The 23412-nt window shown below is 37.2% G+C and overlaps 1 protein-coding gene and 1 long non-coding RNA gene across 19 annotated transcripts; one reads left to right on the top strand and one right to left on the bottom strand.

Annotated features, from left to right (window-relative positions):
- Nucleotides 1-357: 357 nt before the first annotated feature.
- On the bottom strand, nucleotides 358-2423 carry LOC132108235 (uncharacterized). The gene is made up of 3 exons (XR_009424422.1): nucleotides 2310-2423; nucleotides 877-1049; nucleotides 358-445 (listed from the first exon to the last, which is right to left on the bottom strand). It is a non-coding gene; the product is annotated as an uncharacterized LOC132108235 (long non-coding RNA).
- LOC132108232 (SH3 domain-binding glutamic acid-rich protein-like) lies at nucleotides 2382-23357 on the top strand. Of its 18 annotated transcripts, XM_059514879.1 has the most exons (12): nucleotides 2382-2561; nucleotides 3898-4083; nucleotides 4446-4526; nucleotides 6993-7070; nucleotides 8734-8865; nucleotides 9192-9218; nucleotides 9351-9371; nucleotides 9997-10023; nucleotides 12688-12711; nucleotides 12978-13004; nucleotides 21640-21691; nucleotides 23260-23357. In XM_059514879.1, the coding sequence occupies exons 1-11, from the start codon at nucleotides 2517-2519 to the stop codon at nucleotides 21646-21648; spliced, it is 657 nt and encodes a 218-aa protein (XP_059370862.1). In that variant the 5' UTR covers nucleotides 2382-2516; the 3' UTR covers nucleotides 21649-21691; nucleotides 23260-23357. The 18 variants fall into 18 exon arrangements, with proteins under 18 accessions (XP_059370862.1, XP_059370870.1, XP_059370864.1 ...); XM_059514887.1 differs by lacking the exon at nucleotides 8734-8865; XM_059514881.1 differs by lacking the exon at nucleotides 9997-10023.
- Nucleotides 23358-23412: the final 55 nt, after the last annotated feature.

Below are 23412 nucleotides of genomic sequence, written 5' to 3'. Positions count from 1 at the left end.
GTTTGGAAGAAGTTTTACAATGCCCTTTTTTTTTTTTTTTTTTTTTACTTTTCTCAGTTGTTCACATACTATTTTCCTTGGGTTCGTCCTCACCTCTTTCAGGATTGCCCGATGTGTTCTTAACGGTGATCTTTACTGGATTCTAGGTATAGCAATAGTCCAGTCATTTTCAAACTTTCCCTGTCAATGATCACTAAATGTGCATTTTGAAAAAGATTACTGCCACAGTGTTTGTGTAATCATCACAGAAGTTTAGATATTATTAACACTGTATTTAGTTTATATGTCATTGTAAAAAAAATAGGAATGACATTTTATCTCAACATTTTGAATCGATCACCAAGAACTGACTCTTGGTTCATAAGTATATCATGGCACACAGGTTTGAGTCTTGACTGTCCTATCGATCTTCAGTTCCCTGTGTGTTCTGTCACCCTTCAATGGTCTGACTGGTAAAAAACCAACAATTACAACAAACAAAAGCATGGCATCGAACCTAATTCACTGCAGAATTTTTTTCACTAAAATATTGCCAGAATATTTGATCAGTTATGTTATTAGTAATATTTAAATGTGGGATACAAATGCAAAGTAATACAGTGTAGCATAAATAGGAATACTTCAAAGTCTTTGGTTTAATTACATACACACTTGGCAGGTGGAATAATGGTAGTCTTATGTTGTCTTATTCAGCACTAACATAAGAAGCTGTAGCACCATCCCTGTGACGGATTTAGAGCAGGCTTGTGTTGTTTTGCTAACAGTTACAATGGCAGATTACTTCAGCAATGATGCTGTGTGTGAACCCAGTTTCTCCACACACCCACTATCTGGGCTCCCTTGTGTACTACACATGCTATTGGACTTGATACTCACCTAGAGACGTACTTGTGTTTTCTTGTTGATGTCCTTATCTCCCCAGTGTCCTTATCTCCTGCATTTCCTTGTCGCTGTCATCATCAGTAATCGCAAGTATTTCTTGAATTCTCCATATGTCCAGTGTATCCCTGCAAGTTATTCTTCACCCGTCACTGCTTCACTCACCATCTCTGTGAATAAATAAATCTCTGCCATTGAGTCTAATCTGTCTAATCTACGGACACCAGGTGTAACTTAAGGTTAAAGTCAACATGAACTTAAATCACAATTTATGTATTCTATACTGAGACAATATTCTGTGAAACAGAAAATTCGACAAGGAAATCATCTAGAAGACTTTACTTCCAAATCTGTACATTTAACAGTATTTTCCTTTTCTTCCCTAATTCCTTTTTAACTTTCCGATCAGATATTTACTGAGATGTTTTGAGTGTTTCCTGGAGGTTTGCTAGGAATTTGTGTGTGTGTGTGTGTGTGTGTGTGAAAATAGCATATTTTCTTAGCAATAGATGCTACACTGAATGCAAATAGCAATGGATATATATATATATATAGAGAGAGAGAGATACATTATTATGGAGTAATAATGTAGCTATTGAGTTTAAATGAATTTCAATAATTTTAATTGAATCAGATTTACTTAACAGTAACCTACCGATACTTAATTTTCAACTTTTCGATATTTTCCTTACATTTTTATTGAAAATAACTGCCTTTTCCGATGTGATGTGAAAATAATCATGGGACAAGAATGAGTTCAGCAAAAGGCGGATTCGAACTCGGGCCTGTGCAATGCAATTGACCACTCTGCTGTTCTCCAACGTGCACCTTCTAGTGTTGACTAACCAATCCATAGACATAATAAATACCTAACATAACATAATAAATAACAAAGTAAATTTATTATGTCTATAGGCCAGACCACACATTGGCGGAGTAAATAACCTCTTCGTGCTTTTTTTATTATTAATTTATTTGTATTAATTAACTTTATTATTATTATTGTTTCTTGTTGCTCAGAGTCAAAAAAAAAATCCCACCACAAAGCCTCTATGATGTCCTGTTACAGAGCCCAGGAGCACATTTTGATGGGTAGGCTAGGCTATCTCTTCCTAGGCCCAGTCAGTAACTAACTTTAGAAGACCTCAGTGGTCCCCCCCTTAACAAAGAGCCCAGGACAACATTCTCTGCTGTTTCCCTTGACAACAACCCTGGGAGTGTGGGAACTTTCCATTTTATCATAAGATGAAGTTCATATAATATAATAATAAAAGCAACACCAACAGTGGTTATTAGCAATATTAACTAGACGATTTTAAATAGTACCAACTCTTTAAAAAATAGTTTTTGTTTACACGTTTACAAATTACACGTTTCTTAAAAAAAAAAAAACAGCAACTCTGTCCATATGTGCAAGTCGCTCCACTAACTTTAGCAGCTCCTGATGTGGACAGACAGCTGAAATTGCCAATCACTCAGACAGCAGTGGGTCAAACCAAACTCATGATGATGCGCTGGGGACAGAAATAGACCGAGAGCTCGAGTCGAGGCTGCAGAGCTAGAGCTGTGTGCTTTCCAGTGGATTGCGGTGTCTTTTAACACTTTCCCATTGATCATTTATTCTGCAATTCCACAAAATGGTCATTAAAGTATTCCTGGCGTCCTCCTCTGGATCGACAGCGGTAAGAATCTGGACAGCGCGTGTGTTATTGTTCAGTCATTCAACAGGTCACTTCGCCGAGGCGCTTTGATTGTGTTTGAATCTATCGATAGTTCAACGCATATCAGCTTTAATCAGCGGTGGATGTGTTTTAAACTCTTCTTAACTCAATTCAGTTTAAATAATCCAGAGTGACCTAATAACAGTTGCAGCTCCGCCAGTTTCCTTAAATATCTCTGAGATCACGTTCCAGACTGCTGCAGCTATCCCTTTAAACATGAAACTTTACTTTCAGAATCAATTTCAGCTGCTAATCAGAACGAATGTTTATTCGCTGGTATCGGTAAATATGTTTATTTATTGGTTTTTAGAGATAACCGTGCTAATGATCTAATCTTCTAATTTTATCATGAGCAAAAATATACTTTGATACAATCATGTTTTAACAAGTTATCGAGCGAGTTTAAAAAATTGGCCTACTTTAGAAATGTACAGTCTGAACCATGGAGACTAGCATTCAAGTGTTACAAGAGGTCGCAATACAAACTTGTAACAAATCAGGTTAATTTTTGGACTTTCAATTTGTTGTGGTCATTATTTGAAATAAATATACCAAATTGTAACAGTTTTTTTTGCAGAAATATTGACCAGATATTTGTATTTTTCACATATTTAGACCAGAATGACATTTTGTTGTCATGAGATGTCTTTATTTCTGTACAAGAAGATTGTAAATGTCAAAACGTTTCATTTTATTTTGCAGTAATTAATGCACTTCTTATATTAGAGTTACATAATATGGTACATTTCAAAGCAATAAATAGTGCAAAAATAAAATAATGTAAATAGTGCAAACATGCAAAACAAAACACTAAGCTACATTTGTTAAAGCATTATGTGTCACTCACACCTAAGTAGAAAAGTTTCTGTTTCAAGTTTCAAATATCACATGATGTAAATAAGTTGTCACAGAATGTAAATAACTAAATTATGATAAAATTGTCAGCTAGACCCTTATTGTTTCAAGGTGATGATTTATTTGATCTGAAATCATGTGTGTGTGTGTGTGTGTTTGTGTGTGTGTGTTAGTTTTACATGTGGAAAATGTCAGTGTATCTAGTTTTGGACAATGATTATGGGTCCCATAGGTACATGTTATATAACCCTATCTTGTAAGGATTTTTCTATGTGATAACTATTAGCACCTGATCATTATTTCAAGATATCTACTACAATTCACATATATGTATTATCTGGAATGCATTTTGAATTTGGAGAAATTTACAATGTGGAGAAATATAAAAAAGTTGTTTCATCTTGGGATTCATGTCAGTACTCTGTTATTACCAATACCACAGATAAAAAAGAAACAGCAAGATGTTGTCGGGTTTCTTGAGGCCCTTAAAATCGATTACGCACCGCTTGACATTGCTTCAAACGAGGACAACCGGATGTGGATGAGGGAAAATGTCCCTGGAGAAAAGAAGCCCACCAATGGAATTCCTCTTCCTCCACAGATTTTCAATGAAGAGATGTATTGTGGGGTAAGAACCTTCTAGAACAGAGGTTACCTTCTGAAAACCTAACTTTGTGTGTTCTGGATACACACAGGGAACTTATTTACTTGCAATGGAAACCACAGAATATAGAATTTAGTGAATAATGGCAAAAAATAAATTATATATATATATATATTAAACCTGTTTTACTGTAAGTTATTGTATGGCTTCATAAGATTTTAAATATAGTGAAAATAAGTCTACATCCATGTTTTATAGATAAAAAAAGAAAAAAAAACCCAGCATGGACATTGTTTTATAGCTTCTTTTGAATTTTACTGAAATAACATTGCTGTGTTGCTACCTTAATTGCTATAAAATGCTAATACTATTTTCCTAAATTGCAGGACTATGACACATTTTTTGAAGCCAAAGAGGACAACACAGTTTATGAATTTTTGGGTCTGACACCTCCACCAGGATCTAAGGTTGTATTTATGTGTGTGTTTCCCTTTTCTTGTGTGACATGAACGTAAAAAAATATTTGGCCTCAGCTATCCTGTAGATGTAATGAGAGTATCAAATGTAAATGAAATAACAGAGAAAACAGAAGTAGGGTAAAAAAGCTGAAAGATGTTTTTCTTCTTTTTCTCAAAACTCTTTAAATCCTTTGTCCACTTTAAAGGTGCCATATGTCATGTCTGGCAAAAAAATCAAGTCATACTCCACATTCCATACCAGATGGGGGCAGTATGCCTCAATAAAGTGAATTGGTCTACTCTAGAGTAACAAACGAGAAACGGCATAGTCTCTATGCTCCGCCCCTACCTTCACAACAACCCTAGAGCCATAGCCGAAGCCTAAGAGGACGTTTTGCCTCCAGAGGAACGTTGGGTGATGTCAAGTGATTTTGAAACATGACATCTTCAAGCTACTCCCCTTCACCTTTACCAGTGAATATGTTCATATTTGTTTTGTTCATATTACATTTTGAGTTGTATATACACATTATTTGAATTAAATTAATTTGTCAGACAGCATTCTGTCAACATCACTGGTCAACATCAGACAGCTGATGTTGACCAAGCTAGCGCCAACCAACTTAACCAGAGCTGCCAACTCTCAAGCATTCACCGTGAGACACACGCAATTGACTCTTTTCACACGCTTTCACGCCACACATCAATTTTCTCACGTACAGAAAAACCACGAAGCAAAGAGGACATGGAGACCAACAGACTAGACAGAGCAGGTTAGTTATGATATAAAAAAATATCAGATTCTGTCAATTTTATTACGCAATTCAAACAATACTGTTTTGGCACTTGTAAATGTTACACAGCAGATCCCTAGCGCACGTGAACCGATCATCTCTACTATAGTAACAAACGCAGCTACAGTTAGCCATCGCTAACATTAGCACGTTTATCGAACAGCCTTCGATACATTTCTATGTTATAACTTCCCGAAAAAAATACGCAAACATATAAAACAAACTTCTAGCGAAATACTAACTGCATCTAACTTACCAATCCAAAAGAAATGTTGCAAGTTCGGTGTCGAACCTAATTTCTTTCAGGTCCATCAGTTGTCTCCAGCGATGGAAAGCAGTGCCAATGTTTACTCTGGATCGGCTCCTTTTCTTATCGGATTTGATTTGTGATTCCGAGCGCGGTTGTTTCCCTGTAGCGGGTGGTGGTCTCTTGCCAAGGGCTTCAGTCATCCTTCCGCTCTCTTCCCTGAACTGAAATGAAGTAGTGGGCTGTACTTTCCACACGATTGACATCAGGTTCAAGTACGCCCACAAGCCGTGCGAGTTATTCGTGTATTGCAGGTTGGCTGGTGGTTATGTTGCCCGCATACCGCCTCCCATGGCCGAAACTGGTATTACGACACCTGTCGGGCAGGGGCTAGTAATGCTAATGCTAATTAAGGTTGATATCTCTGCAGCACTATAACTTGACATTTTTTTAATGACATCATCGCCCTTATTTCTTCTCATTCTTTTGATGCATGTAGGTCATTTTTTCGATATTTTTACCTCAATTTTTGCACATGGCACCTTTAAAGGGATACTCCACCCAAGAATGAAAATGTTGTCTTCAATCACTTACCTCCATGTCATTCCAACACCGTAAAAGATTTGTAGTAAGAAAGTTTGAAGTAAGACAATCAATATCAGAATCGTCCATCTGCCATCAGTTGTTCAACCATAACATTATGAAGCGACGAGAATACTTTTTGTATGCAAGTAAAACAATAACACAGAAGAGTGTACACTGCCTGCATACAGCTCAGATTCGCCAAAATAGGGCTACACTTATGTGGAGTGACACAGAGGAGACAAATAGCTGAATTAAGTCATTATTTTTGTTTTATTCACATACAAAAAGTATTCTTGTCACTTCATAACATTAAGGTTGAACCACTGATGGCAGATGAACTATTCTGATGATGCTTTTCATACTTTTCTGGACCTTGACAGTGTATTTTTCTTGGCAGTCTATGGGACAGTCACAAGCCTCGCAGTTTTCATTCAAAATATCTCAAATTGTGTTCTGAAGAAGAACAAAGCTTTTACTGGTTTGGAACGAAATGGGGGTAAGTTATTAGTGACAAAGTTTTAATTTTGGGCTGGAGTATCCCTTTAATGTATGTAGATTAAATTCACATAAATTCTCATTGAAAAATCGAATCAAATAACTGTAAATGCAATATCTCAAACTTCTTGGAATTTTCTAAAACATCAAACATAACCAGAGGGCTTTTTGGTGGTGGATGGATAAACATCAGTGAAGTGATTTCCTTATGTGTGTGTCATCACTATCGGCTGTAGAATTCTATCCATCTGTTTTCTTCCTCTCTTCTTTTTAGCATTTCTGGTGAAACTTTCCCTTGCTGACAACGATGAAATTATTTCTCCACTGTTTTAATAAAAATCTTTCTTGGTGCAGGAGGCACAACAAGCGGAAAATGCACAAAAGCTTCATAATGGATCTGGCACAGAGGAAGATCTTGATGATGACACAACAGTAATATCCGATGATTTTTTAAACATCATATTTAACTGATATTCACTTTCAGTGCATTGCCAGACATGTCAACTGTATGCCCCTCTGTCTACTTTTCCAATCACTAGGTTTTTGTTCACCTGTCTATTATAACCTAACTTAACACCTAGGCCAGCGGTTTTCAATTCCAGTCCTCGTGCCCACTGCTTTTCACATATTGTATGTCTCTCTTTGTTAAGACGCCTGATTCAGATAACCAGCTCGTTAGAAGTGAGCTCCGTGCATGAACTGTGTTCCGATTGACATGGTCTCTACACAGTATTTACTGCTCCCTAATCCCTGAGCAGGGGAAATCTGTTGAAGTTTACTTCACTTCGGAAAATTAATTCACAGATTTGCGTTGCACAACATCCGTCTGCACACATGGACAAGTGTGACATCATATACCTCTGTAAATCAATACAATTTAAATTCACGTTTTGCACACTTCAATGCACTTTGAATGGAACATATCTATTCGAACTGGAATCATGGTGGAATATCTTGTGTTGTCCACTTCGCAGGGCACTTATGTTCGAATAGAACAAACGTCTGAAGCAATTAGAGACATGTACAAAACGTGCAGAGCAGTGGGGCGCGAGGACTGGAATTGAGAACCGCTGACCTAGGCTATGTTTGGGTTAGTATACAGATCATTTAACCTTTGTTAGTGTAAGTTAATAAAGATACAGTTGTCCATTAAAGTTCACATTGCATTAACCAATGTTAACAGATGTTTTGATTAAATGTAGAAATTAACATTAACTAAGATTAATAAATATTGTAGTATTGTTGGTCATTAGTGCATGTTAGGTAATTAACTGATATTAAAGTGATAGTTCACCCAAATTTTGTCATCATTTACTCACCCTCATGTTGTTCACAAAAGAAGATATTTTGAAGAATAATGGCAAGCATAGAATGGAAGTCCAACTGTTTGATTACCAACATTAGAGTTGGATTAGAATGTTAGAATGTTTAGAATGTTTTCCTTTGTGTTCAACTGAAGAAAGTAACTCATTGGGTTTCGGAACAACATGAGGATGAGTAAATGATGATTTTTGTATTTGGGTGAAATATCTTAATATTCCATTCCAAACATAGCCTCATATAAACCTTTCCACATGTAGCATGCTGTTTCTGTTAACCCACTGCATTTGTGCTGTGATATTAATGACATTTAATCAGGCATGCTTTCTCATGCTTTCAAATACTTCAGTTAAAAGAATTGCAATTTTGAGTTACTATATATTTGCAATCATGTGGTTACTTGTACTTACACCTATATTTTGTATATGCATCTTTGTAATTACAATCCTATTACTTTAATGTTTCTTTGAGGGAAACATTTTTCTTCCAGTGTCTTGAAAGAAGAATGGATTTTTCAACATTGCAAACTGATTGATAATGTCCATTTTACATGTAGCTTGGCATTGTCTAACACAACCAACCCTCTTTCCTATCACTATTTCTCACTTTTCACTGGTGAATGTTCCTCCAGTTCATTAACTCATGCCTGTTTTCATCCTGAGGGTCCAGTTCTAAAACGAATCAACGGTGCTTTATGCCAGTGCCTTAGCAGATCCTGTACTGTCAAAACAGTTTTAATTTATCTTTTCCTGGGATGCGCTGTTTGTTCTTCTAGAAAAAAGAACTCGTAGAGGCTGAGCAGAATGGAGATGCACACACAGAAGACGATTCAGGCGAGAAGGCAGAGACAGATGCTCAAGAGGAGAACGCAGAAGAGAAGGAACCAGCAGAAGAAGACGAAGAGAGTGTAACTGACCATTAAAAGTCCTGTTTAACCCTTATTCCTCTTCAAGCACCATCTGTTTTCCCATAGCAGCTCATTCTTCTACCACATAATCTCATCCTTTGCTTCATCTATTAACCTCCAGGTCTTTTATGCAGGTTCTCTCCCATACAACAGAAATTAACATCTAACTCTCTGCTTTACCCAACTCCTCTCTTGTAGTTTGATTCTTGCTAGTGTTGACAGTATGACTTGCAAGATTGTTGTGGATTTTACAGTGTTCATTCAGTAAATGTGTTTTTCTGCCTAATGTAATTTGCTAATTTTAGTATTTAACTTTTTTTTTATAGAGAGAGGTGGCTGAGGAGGAAGAGCAGGTAAGAAAAAACTGCTTAATTCTGCATGTCTTGATCACTGTATAACAACATAACCATAGAAAGATTGATAGATTTATAATTATGTATATTACTAATCTGACTTAACCATTTCTTTTGTTCTATGACTCACAGGAGGAAGGAGAAGAGGACAGGGTAAGACAGAAATCAATATTTTTTGTCACTTAAGAAGCAAATTTAACAACATTGGCTTCAGTCTGCATGCACTTCAAGAAGATTTATGTTAGTCTGTGACATCATTCATAGCAGATAAATGACTGCTTCTGGTTTATTGAACTGCAGCATGCTAAGGATGCAATCAAAATGAAATTGTTGCTCTTGCTCAAAAAAATGTGTGTAGCACAAGGTGGAGGGACAGTTGTCTCTTTGCTCTGCCAAACAGTGGAAGTCATTCATCCCAAAACAAGAATTGCTTTATTTGAATTTTGTAAATGTATTATATGTGGTTGGAGTTGTTCAGGATTCTCATGGTCATGGAAAGCCTGGAAATATCAGAGAATAATTATGGTTTACAGGCCTAGAAAAGTCATGGAAACAATCACATTCATACTTTTAGTGCATATGTATTATTTATAATTTTGTTCTGCCTATTATTTAATAGTATTCCTGGTTATGAGAGTTTGTATAGAGTAGATCTTTTTTTATTATTATTGAAATTATTTCTCACCAAAAACTTCAAGTTGAGAGTTAAAAATGCAATTAACCGCTTGTCAGAAAGATCATTAAAGAAAAAGCTAATGTTCACTATTCGTTGTTTCAGGTTGAGGACAATCATCTGGTCTCAGAGGTGATTTTTATTCTAGAATGAACAGATTGTACAGTCGTGGCCAAAAGTTTTGAGAATTACATAAATATTAGTTTTCAAAAAGTTTGCTGCGAAACTGCTTTTAGATCTTTGTTTCAGTTGTTTCTGTGATGTACTGAATTATAATTACAAGCACTTCATACGTTTCAAAGGCTTTTATCGACAATTACATGACATTTATGCAAAGAGTCAGTATTTGCAGTGTTGGCCCTTCCTTTTCAGGACCTCTGCAATTCGACTGGGCATGCTCTCAATCAACTTCTGGGCCAAATCCTGACTGATAGCAACCCATTCTTTCATAATCACTTCTTGGAGTTTGTCAGAATTAGTGGGTTTTTGTTTGTCCACCCGCCTCTTGAGGGATTGACCACAAGTTCTCAATGGGATTAAGATCTGGGGAGTTTCCAGGCCATGGAACCAAAATTTCAACATTCTGGTCCCCGAGCCACTTAGTTATCACTTTTGCCTTATGGCACGGTGTTCCATCGTGCTGGAAAATGCATTGTTCTTCACCAAACTGTTGTTGGATTGTTGGAAGAAGTTGCTGTTGGAGGGTGTTTTGGTACCATTCTTTATTCATGGCTGTGTTTTTGGGCAGAATTGTGAGTGAGCCCACTCCCTTGGATGAGAAGCAACCCCACACATGAATGGTGTCAGGATGCTTTACTGTTGGCATGACACAGGACTGATGGTAACGCTCACCTTTTCTTCTCCGGACAAGCCTTTTTCCAGATGCCCCAAACAATCGGAAAGGGGCTTCATCGGAGAATATGACTTTGCCCCAGTCCTCAGCAGTCCATTCACAATACTTTTCTGCAGAAGATCAATCTGTCCCTGATGTTTTTTTGGAGAGAAGTGGCTTCTTTGCTGCCCTTCTTGACACCAGGCCATCTTCCAAAAGTCTGCACCTCACTGTGCGTGCAGATGCGCTAACACCTGCCTGCTGCTATTCCTGAGCAAGCTCTGCACTGGTGGCACTCCGATCCCGCAGCTGAATCCTCTTTAGGAGACGATCCTGGCGCTTGCTGGACTTTCTTGGACGCCCTGAAGCCTTCTTTACAAGAATTGAACCTCTTTCCTTGAAGTTCTTGATGATCCTATAAATTGTTGATTTAGGTGCAATCTTAGTAGCCACAATATCCTTATCTGTGAAGCCATTTTTATGCAACGCAATGATGGCTGCACGCGTTTCTTTGCAGGTCACCATGGTTAACAATGGAAGAACAATGATTTCAAGCATCACCCTCCTTTTAACATGTCAAGTCTGCCATTCTAACCCAATCAGCCTGACATAATGATCTCCAGCCTTGTGCTCGTCAACATTCTCACCTGAGTTAACAAGACGATTACTGAAATGATCTCAGCAGGTCCTTTAATGACAGCAATGAAATGCAGTGGAAAGGTTTTTTTGGGATTAAGTTAATTTTCATGGCAAAGAAGGACTATGCAATTCATCTGATCACTCTTCATAACATTCTGGAGTATATGCAAATGGCTATTATAAAAACTTAAGCAGCAACTTTTCCAATTTCCAATATTTATGTAATTCGCAAAACTTTTGGCTACGACTGTGGATCTGGAGTGTGTTTAACTTTACTATTCTCTCCCATCCATTCCTTCTCATCTTCCAACATTTCAATTATTATTATTTATTTTGCATCCATGTTTTTTTTTAATTCACAATCAGTCATTAACACAAGAGAATTTTCTTTTGGAAGGCGACTCGTTTGCATTGTGTTTTGCCTGTGTTTAACTTTCCTTCCCCCTTTTCCTTACAGGTGTGATGGATGCATTTTCTGTTTTAAAAGCCTTTTACTTGAAAAGTTCTCCATCAAAACAGTTCTTTAGAATAGTTTTTTTCTCTCTCTCTTTATCTTTTTGCTGTTAATAAAATAGCAAGCAGGAAAAATATGAATCATCATTAGGGTGACGCCTGTTCTGCAAATCCAAAAAGAAAAAAAACAAGTTCAAGATGCACTGAATTCTGTAAAATGCATAGTCTATTAAAGGAACATAAACTAGCTGTTGCTTAATTATATTTAGCAGACTGTATGAGTCCTGTGGAGTAAATTACATACCACATGTACCTGGTCAAATTGAGTGGCAGTAACAGAACCGGTCACCATTAACAAAGCTTATTGGTGATTTAAATCATGTTGTCATCTAATCATCATCAATAATTACGTAATCTAACAGTAGAAATATACTCTAATGGTTTATGTTGATATTAAATACTGACACTGTTCTGATATTTAATGCCCACTTGTCAAAATCTTGATATTGATATTTTTATTGAATGTATGGCTTTAATAAGCATAATATAGAACATGTATGTATGCTGTAGGATTTATTATGCATTCAACTTTAATAGCTGGGCAATAATGTAATTAATATTTTTGGATGGTACAACAATCAAGCAATTAAGATTTGCTTTAAGAACATCCTGCTTAACCTGAGTGTACTGTAAGTATCTGATTTTTAATTGAAGGCTTTTTTAAATTTATGTAAGTATTTAATTATACCATATAGCACACCTGCTGGAAATTACTGAATTCAGTTAATCCATTCTATTTCTTTTGTCCAAATTCGGCAAGTTAAAAGCTTCTTTCTATCCCTTCTTCTCTCTCCCCATCTATTTTTTCCTAGGCAGAAGATGATTTGGTGTCTGAGGTAACTTGGATTTGATGAGCAGTGTCTCTCTGTCTCTTTTGTTGTACTTGTGATTTGCATTTTTCCCCTCATTTGGCCACTGATTTTCCTCATTCCTTAATTCTTCCTTCTAATCTTCTGTTTGAATTCTCTCCTCTAGCTGCCTCCCACCAGCCTCTTTCTTCTCTCTCCATCTGTTTCTTCAGTTGCATGTGTCTCATGTTTTGTTCTCTTCAGCTTTAGCTCTCACTTTCCTCTCGTCTCATTTAGTCTGTTCTCCCCTCTAGGAGGAAGAAGAACTCAGAGAGCTTGAGGTAGATTGATACATGTTTTTCCTTTTCTTTAAGATTTTGTCTCTGTATTGCTTCTCTTTTTCTTTTGCCTTTGTGTTTTGTTTTTTTCTAACTGCACAAGATATCCATTCACTGCTATCACCTGTATTGTCAGTCCTGCAGAGTTTTGGACCAAATGTAACATACCAGAGACATAAGTGATACACCCAAGCCCATCAGTGTATCATTCATACAACATAAAATAAATTTACCTTATTTAGTTTACGTAGGGGTCTAAATTAAAATATGTATTATTACATGCAACTAACCCTAAAGAAAACCGTAATTCTAACCCTAACCCTATAGTGCATGCTGATACTTAATATTCTTTAGTACTTTAATGTACATTTATGCGGTAACAAGGATGGTGTGGTAAAAACAACATTGGGAGGAGCGGGTGGGATACTAGGGAGGAGGTTCCGGAGGAGGATGGTCACCCGGGAGGGAGCCGGCAGACAGAGTCTAGGGGGGTACTGCCGGCGGAAATAGCCAGGGAGGAGACAGGAAGGGCTTGAAGCAGGAGGAGCCAAGCTGGACTCAAACCTCAGCCATGACGGCGACCGCGGTGGATCCAGAGCAACAGAGGACTGAGGAGGATCAGGAGGTGTGGAGTCACGAGGTGCAGGATGGTCAGTGAAAGATGCTGAGCTGGAGGGACAAGGGAGCCTGGCAGAGCCAGTGGACACATGGGCCACGGCGGAGAGGAGGGAGCCAAGAGCTATGGTGGAGCCAGCGGGTCAACAAGCTGAGGTGGAGTCTGGAGCTCTGGCCATGGTGACGCTGGAGGATGGCAGTCCCGTGGAGTTCACACTGTATAGATGGTGGGCTGAGGGCAAGCAGAGGGGCTGCCAGACGACATCAGTGAAGGAGGCAGGATTGGGTGGAAGGGCAGGTATTTCTGAGCATTCCGGCTTTCAGGGATGATCTCAGGAATGGGAGCCCTCTCTGGGCTTAACTCTGGAATGGGAGCCCTTTCTGCGCATAACTCTGGAACAGGAGCCCTCTCTGGGGTTGACTCTGGAACAGGAGCCCTCTATGGGCTTAACTCAGGAACGGGAGCCCTCTCTGGGCTTAACTCGAACGGGATCAGGCAAACTTTCTAGGAACAGGCTCTCCATCAGTGGTGGGCTCTGACACGCGCTCCGTGCAGTGGGGAGATGGTGGGCTGGGCACTGGATCTGGGGTGACACTCAGGACAGACGGTAAACAGGGATGCGTGTCTTGCCTGTGTCCACTCCACAAATATGGTGAAATTCACTCGAGGAACTTCCTCAGATGACGGCGTGGTGTACGCGGAGTTTAAACTGGCATCATAGAACACACAGAGTGCATTGTCCAGTTAGCTGGAGAAGTTGGCAAGCACCAGGAACAGTCTGGTGTGGCCCTCGAGCGATCTAGAATAGAACAGAATAGAAGGACCTACCAGAGAGGTAAGACTTGAACCACTGGAGTGCAGTTCCTTCAAAGAAGAGAAGAAAAGGTTTTGAAAAGCATGATAGAGTCAGAACAGTTGTTAATTTTGTTGTGGTAGTATGTTGTTTTAGCCGTGGAGAAACAGAGAAGGAGGAGAGGAGTGACTGATATACACTAAGGTCAGTAGAGTAGAGTAGAGTAGAGTAGAGTAGAGTAGAGTAGAATAGAATTGGTAAGTGCTAGTATTAATTGGTCAGGTGATGGTGAAAAGATGTGTCTTTAGATGTTTTTTGAAAATGTTAGAAAATTTAAAAGGTTGGTCCACTAGCCGGTAACAGTCCAGGAAAAGGTTAGTGAGAGTGATTTTGTGCCTCTTTGGGATGGAACCACGAGGCTTCGTTCACTTGCAGAATGCAATCTTTTTAAGGACGTAAAGGTCTGAACTAGCGAGTTTAGGTATATTTGTGCAATGCCAGTGGTTGTCTTGTAGGCAAGCATCAGTACCTTGAATTTGATGTGAATTTGATGCTTTTGGCAGCCAGTGCAAACTGATGAAGAGATGTGTGATGTGAACTTTCTTCAGCTCGTTGAAGACTACTCTGGATCAGTTGCAGAGACTTGAAAGTTTATGCGGGAAGGCCTGCCAAGAGAGCATTACAAAAGTCCAGAGAGAGCAAGAGCTTGGACAGGAGTTGTGCAGTTGAGTTGAAGGTCATGATCCTTCATCCAGCAAGAAATATCTGTCAGACAGGCTGCAATGTGAACAGCTACTCTCGGATCATATTCTTGGAATGAGAAGTAGAGTTGAGTGTCATCAGAACAACAATGATGATAGGAAAAGCCATGCTTCTGAATGACGGATCCTAAAGATGACATGTAGATGGAGAAAAGAAGTGGTCTAAGTACTGAGCCTTGAGGAACCCTAATAGCAAGAAGTTGTGACTTAGAAACCTCACCCCTCCAAGACCCCCTCCTCTTCCTGAGATGCCCATCTTCATGAGGTTGAACAGGAGGATCTGTTAGTTAACTGTGTCAAAAGCAGCAGACAAATCCAGCAAGATGAGTACTGAGTTTTTGGAAGCTGCTCTTGCCAGTCTCAGGGCTTCAGTAACCGAGAGCAGTGCAGTCTCAGTTGAGTGGCTTTGGTCTTCACACTCATCGGTCTTCACACGAAAGCTGCCGCGGTATACTTAGCACATATATACTTCCCTGGTTCCACATGATTAAATTCAGCTGGCCATGCCTTACTACTTATTAAAACAAAACTGCAAGGCCACGTGATACGCGTGAGAACAAACGCGACTTTAGCATGTGTTTACCACAGTACACACAGTAAACAAAACAATGTGTCTTAACGACAACCGTGCTAAAATCTAATTAGAAAAAATACAAAACACTTACAGACTATTCTTCAAATATATTTTTGAATTAGTATCAATCTGAAATGCAAAAAAGAATTGCAATCAAATCATTGTCAGATTAAATATTTGCACTACTTGATGTACTAATTAGTCAAATAACACCTAGGCCTATATTACATTTCCATAATACAGCCCAAAATCTAAAACAATTTTATACAACATCAGATGTTTATATTGAAATGTTCCTAGGTATACTGTGCATACTTTTTGTGTTTATTAATTTTTTTTTTTTTTTTTTTTTTTTTTTTTTACAAAATTTGGGTATACACTTATACACATTATCAAGAAGTTAAAAAAAATGCTACAAAAAATCCTAACTGCACATATGAATACCTTTGTATACTCAAACAATCATGTTGTACAAAGATGGCACATGATCAGGAAATACTGTGGACAAGATTTACTCACATCAGCCACATGAGCTCTACTCGGTGTGTGAAAGCATGTGTACTAACCAGCTATGTGATTTTATATATATATATATATATATATATATATATATATATATATATATATATATATATATAATTTTTTTTTTTTTTTTTGTGACCTTACAAATCATCTTTTTATTGCTCGCATTCAGTTGTAGTGTACTTTGCAGACCATCTCCATGATCATCGTCTGCTCTCCCTTACACTCAGACATGCTGCTTAGCTCTTTATGTCTCTCAGTTCTCTGGATTCTTTCGTTCTTTGCTCATCCAGTCATTCCAGCCCTCACTTATTTTACAGGAGCAGAAATCATGGAAGTTCTATCCAGTTGCTGTCACTTTTCAGATCTTTCTTAACTGTGGAAAAACACACATATATACACTCAAACGCTCTTCCACTGCCATTCTCTTTTATACCTTTAGCTCAAAGAACTTTAATCTGGGTGTAGCATAACCTTCTACCTCAGCAGCTTTTTCTATCACTCAAATACATTGATGCATTATCTTCTGTTTTAATACTGAATTCCTTCATCACAGGAGGAAGAGGAGCAAGCCTCAGAGGTACTATAGCATATCTTAGTTCATTTCAGCATGTTGTGGTCAGTGGAGATCGGGGCACCGGTGCATGTCATCAGTTGTGTTCCAGATCTTTCAGATTGAGTAGATCAGTGGTTTTCAACCAGGGACCTCAGTACACTTACAATGGGCACACAATACAGTTGTGCTCTGACAGATATTTGTTCTTGTTTTAATCATAAACTCTAAATTAAATTTTGATCAGTTCTACAGAAATCAAGACTTCATTATCTAATGTAATTTTGCTTATCAAGTAATTTCATCTTTATTTAAGAATCTTTAAACTTTTGCACTAGAAAAAATAACAAAAAAATATTGAGGAAGAACAACACTATTTTGCAGTGTGGTAATAAGTTGTGGTAATCTGTTTGAAGTTGTATTTTCGACCTTTGAAGTGTTAAATTTTTCGACCAATTTTGTATGCCATCAGTTAGCTGGCCAGTACTCAATATTAATTAAACAAACTCAGCTTATTGTCTAAAACTACATAATGTTGACATAAATTGAAACTGGTCTGCGCTTACGTTCTCCCCACACTGCTGTGTGTCATGTAGCTTTGCCACACCGATTTTGATAGGAGGATACCTGATAAATCAAGCGATGTGCCAAAGGTGTAGGCTAGTAGGTAGTTAAGAGTGCAGGTGCGAAGGAAATTAATATTTATGAGATAAACTAATATTTCATGGGTAGGTTGCAAAATTTATGCCTACACAAAAAGAAAGCTCTGTCTTAGGTCTGCCTCTGTATGGTTTGTGTCAAGTCATTCATTAATCTGGCTGTTTGACGAAGAGAAAGTGATAACATGTAGTAGAAATAAACTATTATTATTACATTTTTAGGACTATAATTATGTTGTAATGTTTGGTTGACCAATCAGTGGGGAGGGGTGTTTCATTTCTGCCCACATGCAGTGATCAAATATTCAAGTTTTTTATTCATTTTCTATCCCTGAACGTAAAAACGTAAAAATTTTACTGAATTCTAGATCTTCCATTTTGTTTGAAACAGGCAGAGATCAGAGAACAGAGTCAGGTATGTCAGGGGATATCCAAAATCAGCAACAGAAACAAGCAGAGGTTGGGGCAGGCAGCAGAGAATCACAGTCGGTATACACAATCCAAGATCAAACACAAAAGGAAGGAACAAACACAGGGAAAATGCCAGACAGAACTGAACAAGTCTTCCCAAATATTGAGAGTCCAAACACAGTTTATATAGGGGAGTGGTAATGGGGAACACCTGGTGGTAATTAGCCCTAAGCACGGGATTATAGGAAATGGAGTAGGGAATGGAAATGGACACCAAATACAAGAGTCCTGAGTGGAGTGCCCTCTACTGGAGTTAATGGGCACTCCAGCTGATGATCGTGACAATATGTAAAAGAAAAAATGTGCCGTTTTTTCATTTTTTTTTATTAAATGAAAAAAACAATTGGATGGAAGATATCCTGATTATACCCACATAGCAACATTGTGTCGGCCCAGATCCGGTCCACATCTGGCACCCGTGGAAAGATGATCTGGCCCACATGCAGCGTGGAATAATGGCACCTGTTTGCCAGATTTGAGCCACAAGCAGGCCATAGCAATGCCACATGTCAGCCAAGAGTAAAGAAATTAACCAGAACTGGACCAGAATATATGTGTATATATTAAATATTAAGTAATATCAGCCTTAATAAGCCTGTTAACAAGCAGAATCACTGAGGGAAAGAAAAGAACAGAAAAAGAGAAGAGCAGAAACACAAGAACTACAACTGACTTCAGCCACAACCTTAGATGAAATCAATTGAAGATAAAAGAAGACATTAAATCTCTGGAGATCTCACCAGAGGAGGATTAAACAACTCCACAAACTGCATTACCAGCTTCACCTATTACTAACCAGACTGACTTTATTTCTGTTATACATCTACAAAAGTTTTTTTGAGAATGAACAGAGGTTTAACTCTAATTTGTGTCACCATAACAGTGATTAGTGTTTCCATTAGTTGCGCTCTTAACTCTTATCATATCTTTTGTCTTTTTTGGCTGCTGTGACAGTGTGTTTGTTAAACACATTTGCGGCATCAAAGAAAGCTAAAGAGAATTGAGGTCAGGTGATGGCAGGTATCTGTTGATGATTTTATAATCCTCGTGAAACAGGCTGTTGTGCAATTTTTTTTTTGAATCTAACAATTGTTTCATTAATATCTTCACATCACAAATCATATGTTTCTGCAGCATGAGATCCAGCAGTATTACAACAATCAGTTAGAAGATTTTAACGAGCTTAAAAAAAGTCAATTTATGATGACACACACAGACATCAACAGTCAGCACATGAATCTCAACAATGGTGACAATCAAATGTACCTTGCTGCAATGCATGCTGGGTACTAGCATAGTACAAAACTCCCAGCATGCACTGCAACATGAATAAATTATGCAGCTGAATTGTCCTATTATTTTGTTTAATTCTAAATTTGTGCTTATATTTTTGCTGTTGTTTTTGTTGTGACTTAGTAGCTTTTCAGTGAAGTTCTGAATTGATCAGTTTATCTTAATAATTTTGATTGTTACCATTATTGAGATTCATATGCTGATTGTTTATATCTGTGTGTGTCAACATAGGTTAAGTTTTTTGAACTCATGTTTGTTAAAAGATTTAAACTGATTTTTATAATACTGCTGGATCTCATGCGGCAGAAACACAGGGTTTGTAATATGAATGTATCATTGGAACAACATAACTGTTAGATAAAAAAAAAACATAAATGAACCAGTGTACTTCAAGATGATTATAAAACCATCAATAGATATCAGCCGTCACTTGATATCATGTCACTCTAGCTTTCTTTGAAGCTGCAAATGTGTTTAAGAAACACACTGTCACAGCGGCCAAAAAAAAAATATATATATAATAAGAGTTAAGAGCCCAAATAATGAAAACACTAATCACTGTTATGGTGAAGAGTTAAACCTCTGTTAATTCTCAATAAAAACGTTTGTAGATGTCTAACAGAAATAAAGTCAATCTGGTTAGTAATAAGAGAAGCTGGTAAAGCTGTTTGTGGAGTTGTTTAATTCTCCTCTGCTGAGATCTTGAGAGATTTAATGTCTTCTTTTATCTTCAGTTGATTTCATCTAAGGTTGTGGCTGAAGTCAGTTGTAGTTTTTGTGTTTCTGCTCTTCTCTTTTTCTGTTCTCTTCTTTCCTTCAGTGATTCTGCTTGTTAACAGGCTTATTAAGGCTGAAATTACTTAATATTTAATATATACACAGATTTTGTAGCTCAGATAAGGTCCAGTTCTGGTTAATTTCTTTACTCTGGCTGACATGTGGCATTGATATGGCCTGCTTGTGGCTCAATTCTGGCAAACAGGAGTGGTCCGCCCAAGTGCCATCATTCCACGCTGCATGTGGGCCAGATCATCTTTCCACGGGTGCCAGATGTGGGCCGGATCTGGGCCGACACAATGTTGCTATGTGGGTATACTGTACACTGGATTATTTTTAATTTGTTTTGCATTAAAACTATTTAAATTAAAAAATTGCTTAAAATCTTAAAATAAATAATTTATTAATATGTATATATAATAAACGTCTATAATATTGTGTTTGAGTCAGTGAGGTTGAGAACCACTGGACTAGATACTTGCATCTGAATAAGTTTTTCCTTTATATTTGTGTAACTAAATTGCTTGATTATACAAAAAGTCAAGCAATTTAAACGTATCGTTACAGTGTATAAAGCTGCTGAAAATGATTCACTTTTTCAATATTACAAACAAAATGTCCCTGTTATCAGACAGGAGTCACTGATGTAGGCGTCTTCAAAATCACACAGTGTGATTTTTTTAGCTTTTTCTTTCAGATTTCTTTAAAGTATAAACTTTGGATGAGATCTTTCTCATAAATTGCTTAGAGAAGAATACAGAAAAAAATAAAAACACAAGTGACCTGACTTCCTTTAAATAGACACATGTTAGCCAATCAGAAAACTTTGATGTGGCACTCTACCTGTCAGTCATTTTGCGTGTACAAGTATTCAGGGGGTGGGTTTAGTAGTGATCAAATTCACTTAACACTGGCAGAAAGCAGCGGGACGACCTACTACACTTACAGCAGCTTTAACTTGCTCAAACAAAATACTTTTGAAATGTTTTTATTGAACACTTGAACAGTTTAAAATGTTTGCCATGGCAATTGCTGGGTCCTATGTGTTCAATAAAGACAGAGTTGGATTGTTATTAGATTTACAATCTAACAAGTATTTGAACCTTGTTTTTTCAATTATTTTTAGGCTTCTATCTATGTTCTATATGTTTATATGTACTGTCTATGTTGTACTTTTTACAAATATATATTTCTATTGAAGGTGCGTTTAGTATTTTTTGGTTTGTTTGTTTGTTTTTCTGGCTGATATGAGAGTGTTCTTGGTTCTTGTCAACATCATGCATTTATTTTCGGTTAATAAAATGTGCTATCGACATGTCTGGATGGCCAAATACTGTTGGGGTTTAGGGCTTTAGTTTTATTATTTTTATGCTCTTCCTGTCTTTTATTTTATTTATTTATTTATTTAATGGAATTTACACACAACTGTTTTTTTTGAAGGCCCAGGATGCAGAAAATGCCTTGTTCAAAGTGCGTCAGATAGTTTGGTGAACTACACCAAAACAGTGAATAAAACTCTTGAATAATGGAATTATGGCTATAAACACGTTATACAGGAAGCATTTATAGCACATGATGGAACAGTATGCTATTAACTGTGTGATTGCTGTCATTCACAGGAAGACTAGTGGTCTGAAGCTGATGATTTTGGACCTGGATTTTCCCACACAGGTAATACAAGTGTTTTTTCTCTCTTCTCTGCCACGTGGTGGCGTTGTAGGATACCATTTGGTAGAGTATAAAAGACAAGTGTCCAGGACTGAAGATATCTTAGCCTGGTGAATCAGGGACAATTGATTGCTCAAAAGAAAATTCCTATTAGCAATGGCTCGCTTATGTACCTTCAATTTTATTTATACTTTAAGATAGCAGAGTTCATTGAATACTATGAAAAGGTACTGTAACTGTAATAGCATATATACTATACTAAGCATATTAATTCATGAAATTCAGTGTTCAGAAATCTGACCCTCACAGTTACTGTAAATAACCTTAGATCTACTGATATATGAGTAACGTTTTTCAAAGTACTGCTTTTCATTTAAAAGAGAAAGACAGCAAAAATGGACTGTTTAATTCTAAGGAGTGACTTCTAAGGTAGAAAATAAATTGACTAACATTACAAGTGGCCCTTAAAACTGATTTACTGAGATCTTAAATAGTAATACATAGTTTATAATATGGATAATTTACATCCAGCTGGTCATTGTTTTAAATTAAACTATAACAGAGTGATCAGGACTCTCATTTTTTATGGCCATTAAACATTTATGTTCATATTTTGGTCTTTTTTTTCCAAATGTTTTTATTTTTATTAAATTTATTAAATTATTATTAAATTTATAGAATATTAACAATATTATTTGTATATATTTACATTAGTTACAGTAATGCCCTGACAATGAATTCCTAGCAGGCAAGTAGGCTGAACGGTAAATAAATAGACATGCAGGTTGTGAAGTCATAAATATTATGTATAAATAATTTAACATGCACTTTTACTGTTTTGATGAATTGGCTTTGTGATGTATTGATGAAATGAACAACATGCAATATCAGGAGGATTAGAAAAGTTCAAAAACCTTGTAAGCAGCGATTTTAAAAGTACAATGAGATGTTAATTTTGTATAATGTCTGATTACACTGTGATTTAAGGAGAAAACATGAACTTTTTTTCTGCCGCAGTCCATCGCAGGGTTTTATTGGTCAGTGAAGAAATGCATGGATCAGCATTTGAATGTCAAGCATGATTTGTTGGTCCGGCATTAATCTTTTTGCAAGGTCGGGGTTCTGACCCGCTATAAAATAACTTTTTGTAATAAACCAAAGGTTTAGGTCAGTGAATGTCAAGGGTGGCGACACATTTGTTTTGTGATTTCATAACAACAGATAGATACATCTGAGAGCTGCGAGAGAAATTGCAGCTGTCATTTTCAGACACTAATAACAAGTGGAACGTCCACTCAGCAAAAAAAAAATTAATTACACACACTAAGGAAATGAAATGAAAATCTTATCTACAATTTAAGATGATTTAACGTATTAGATTTATATACACCCTGCTGCAAGCTATTTCATAAAGTGCTGAGGACAGGATTGGCCGTGGTGGTGAGTCACACAATACAAATGATTTACACTCTCTAAAACATATGATTTCAAGGCTTCTATTATAAGTATATTACTATGAACACATTTTCCATGTTTTTTTTTTTTCAGTTATTTTGTGCTTTATATTTCAGCTTGAAGTGACACCCCACTTGCCCCGGAGCCATCAAAAATCGCCCACAAATACTTTCACCGCAGCTTTGCCCAAGCCAAATGTGATACCACTGCTCTGCAGAATATGCACTCAGGACCCCAACTTCAAGCTCCCATTATAACCCTACCTTTTT

The sequence above is a fragment of the Carassius carassius genome, chromosome 28 (assembly GCF_963082965.1).
Source record: "Carassius carassius chromosome 28, fCarCar2.1, whole genome shotgun sequence".
In the NCBI taxonomy this organism is placed as follows: Eukaryota; Metazoa; Chordata; class Actinopteri; order Cypriniformes; family Cyprinidae; genus Carassius; species Carassius carassius.
The sequence above is the reverse complement of the archived record's forward strand: the minus strand, read 5'-3'. Positions and strand labels throughout refer to the sequence as shown.

What these genes read in the sequence shown, in the direction of transcription:
- LOC132108232 (XM_059514879.1), top strand. Translation starts at nt 2,517, where the DNA reads ATGGTCATTAAAGTATTCCTGGCGTCCTCCTCTGGATCGACAGCG. An exon ending in ACAATCATCTGGTCTCAGAG is followed by an intron (nt 10,024 to 12,687) that starts GTGATTTTTATT and finishes ATTTTTTCCTAG; the next exon opens with GCAGAAGATGATTTGGTGTC. An exon ending in AAGATGATTTGGTGTCTGAG is followed by an intron (nt 12,712 to 12,977) that starts GTAACTTGGATT and finishes TCTCCCCTCTAG; the next exon opens with GAGGAAGAAGAACTCAGAGA.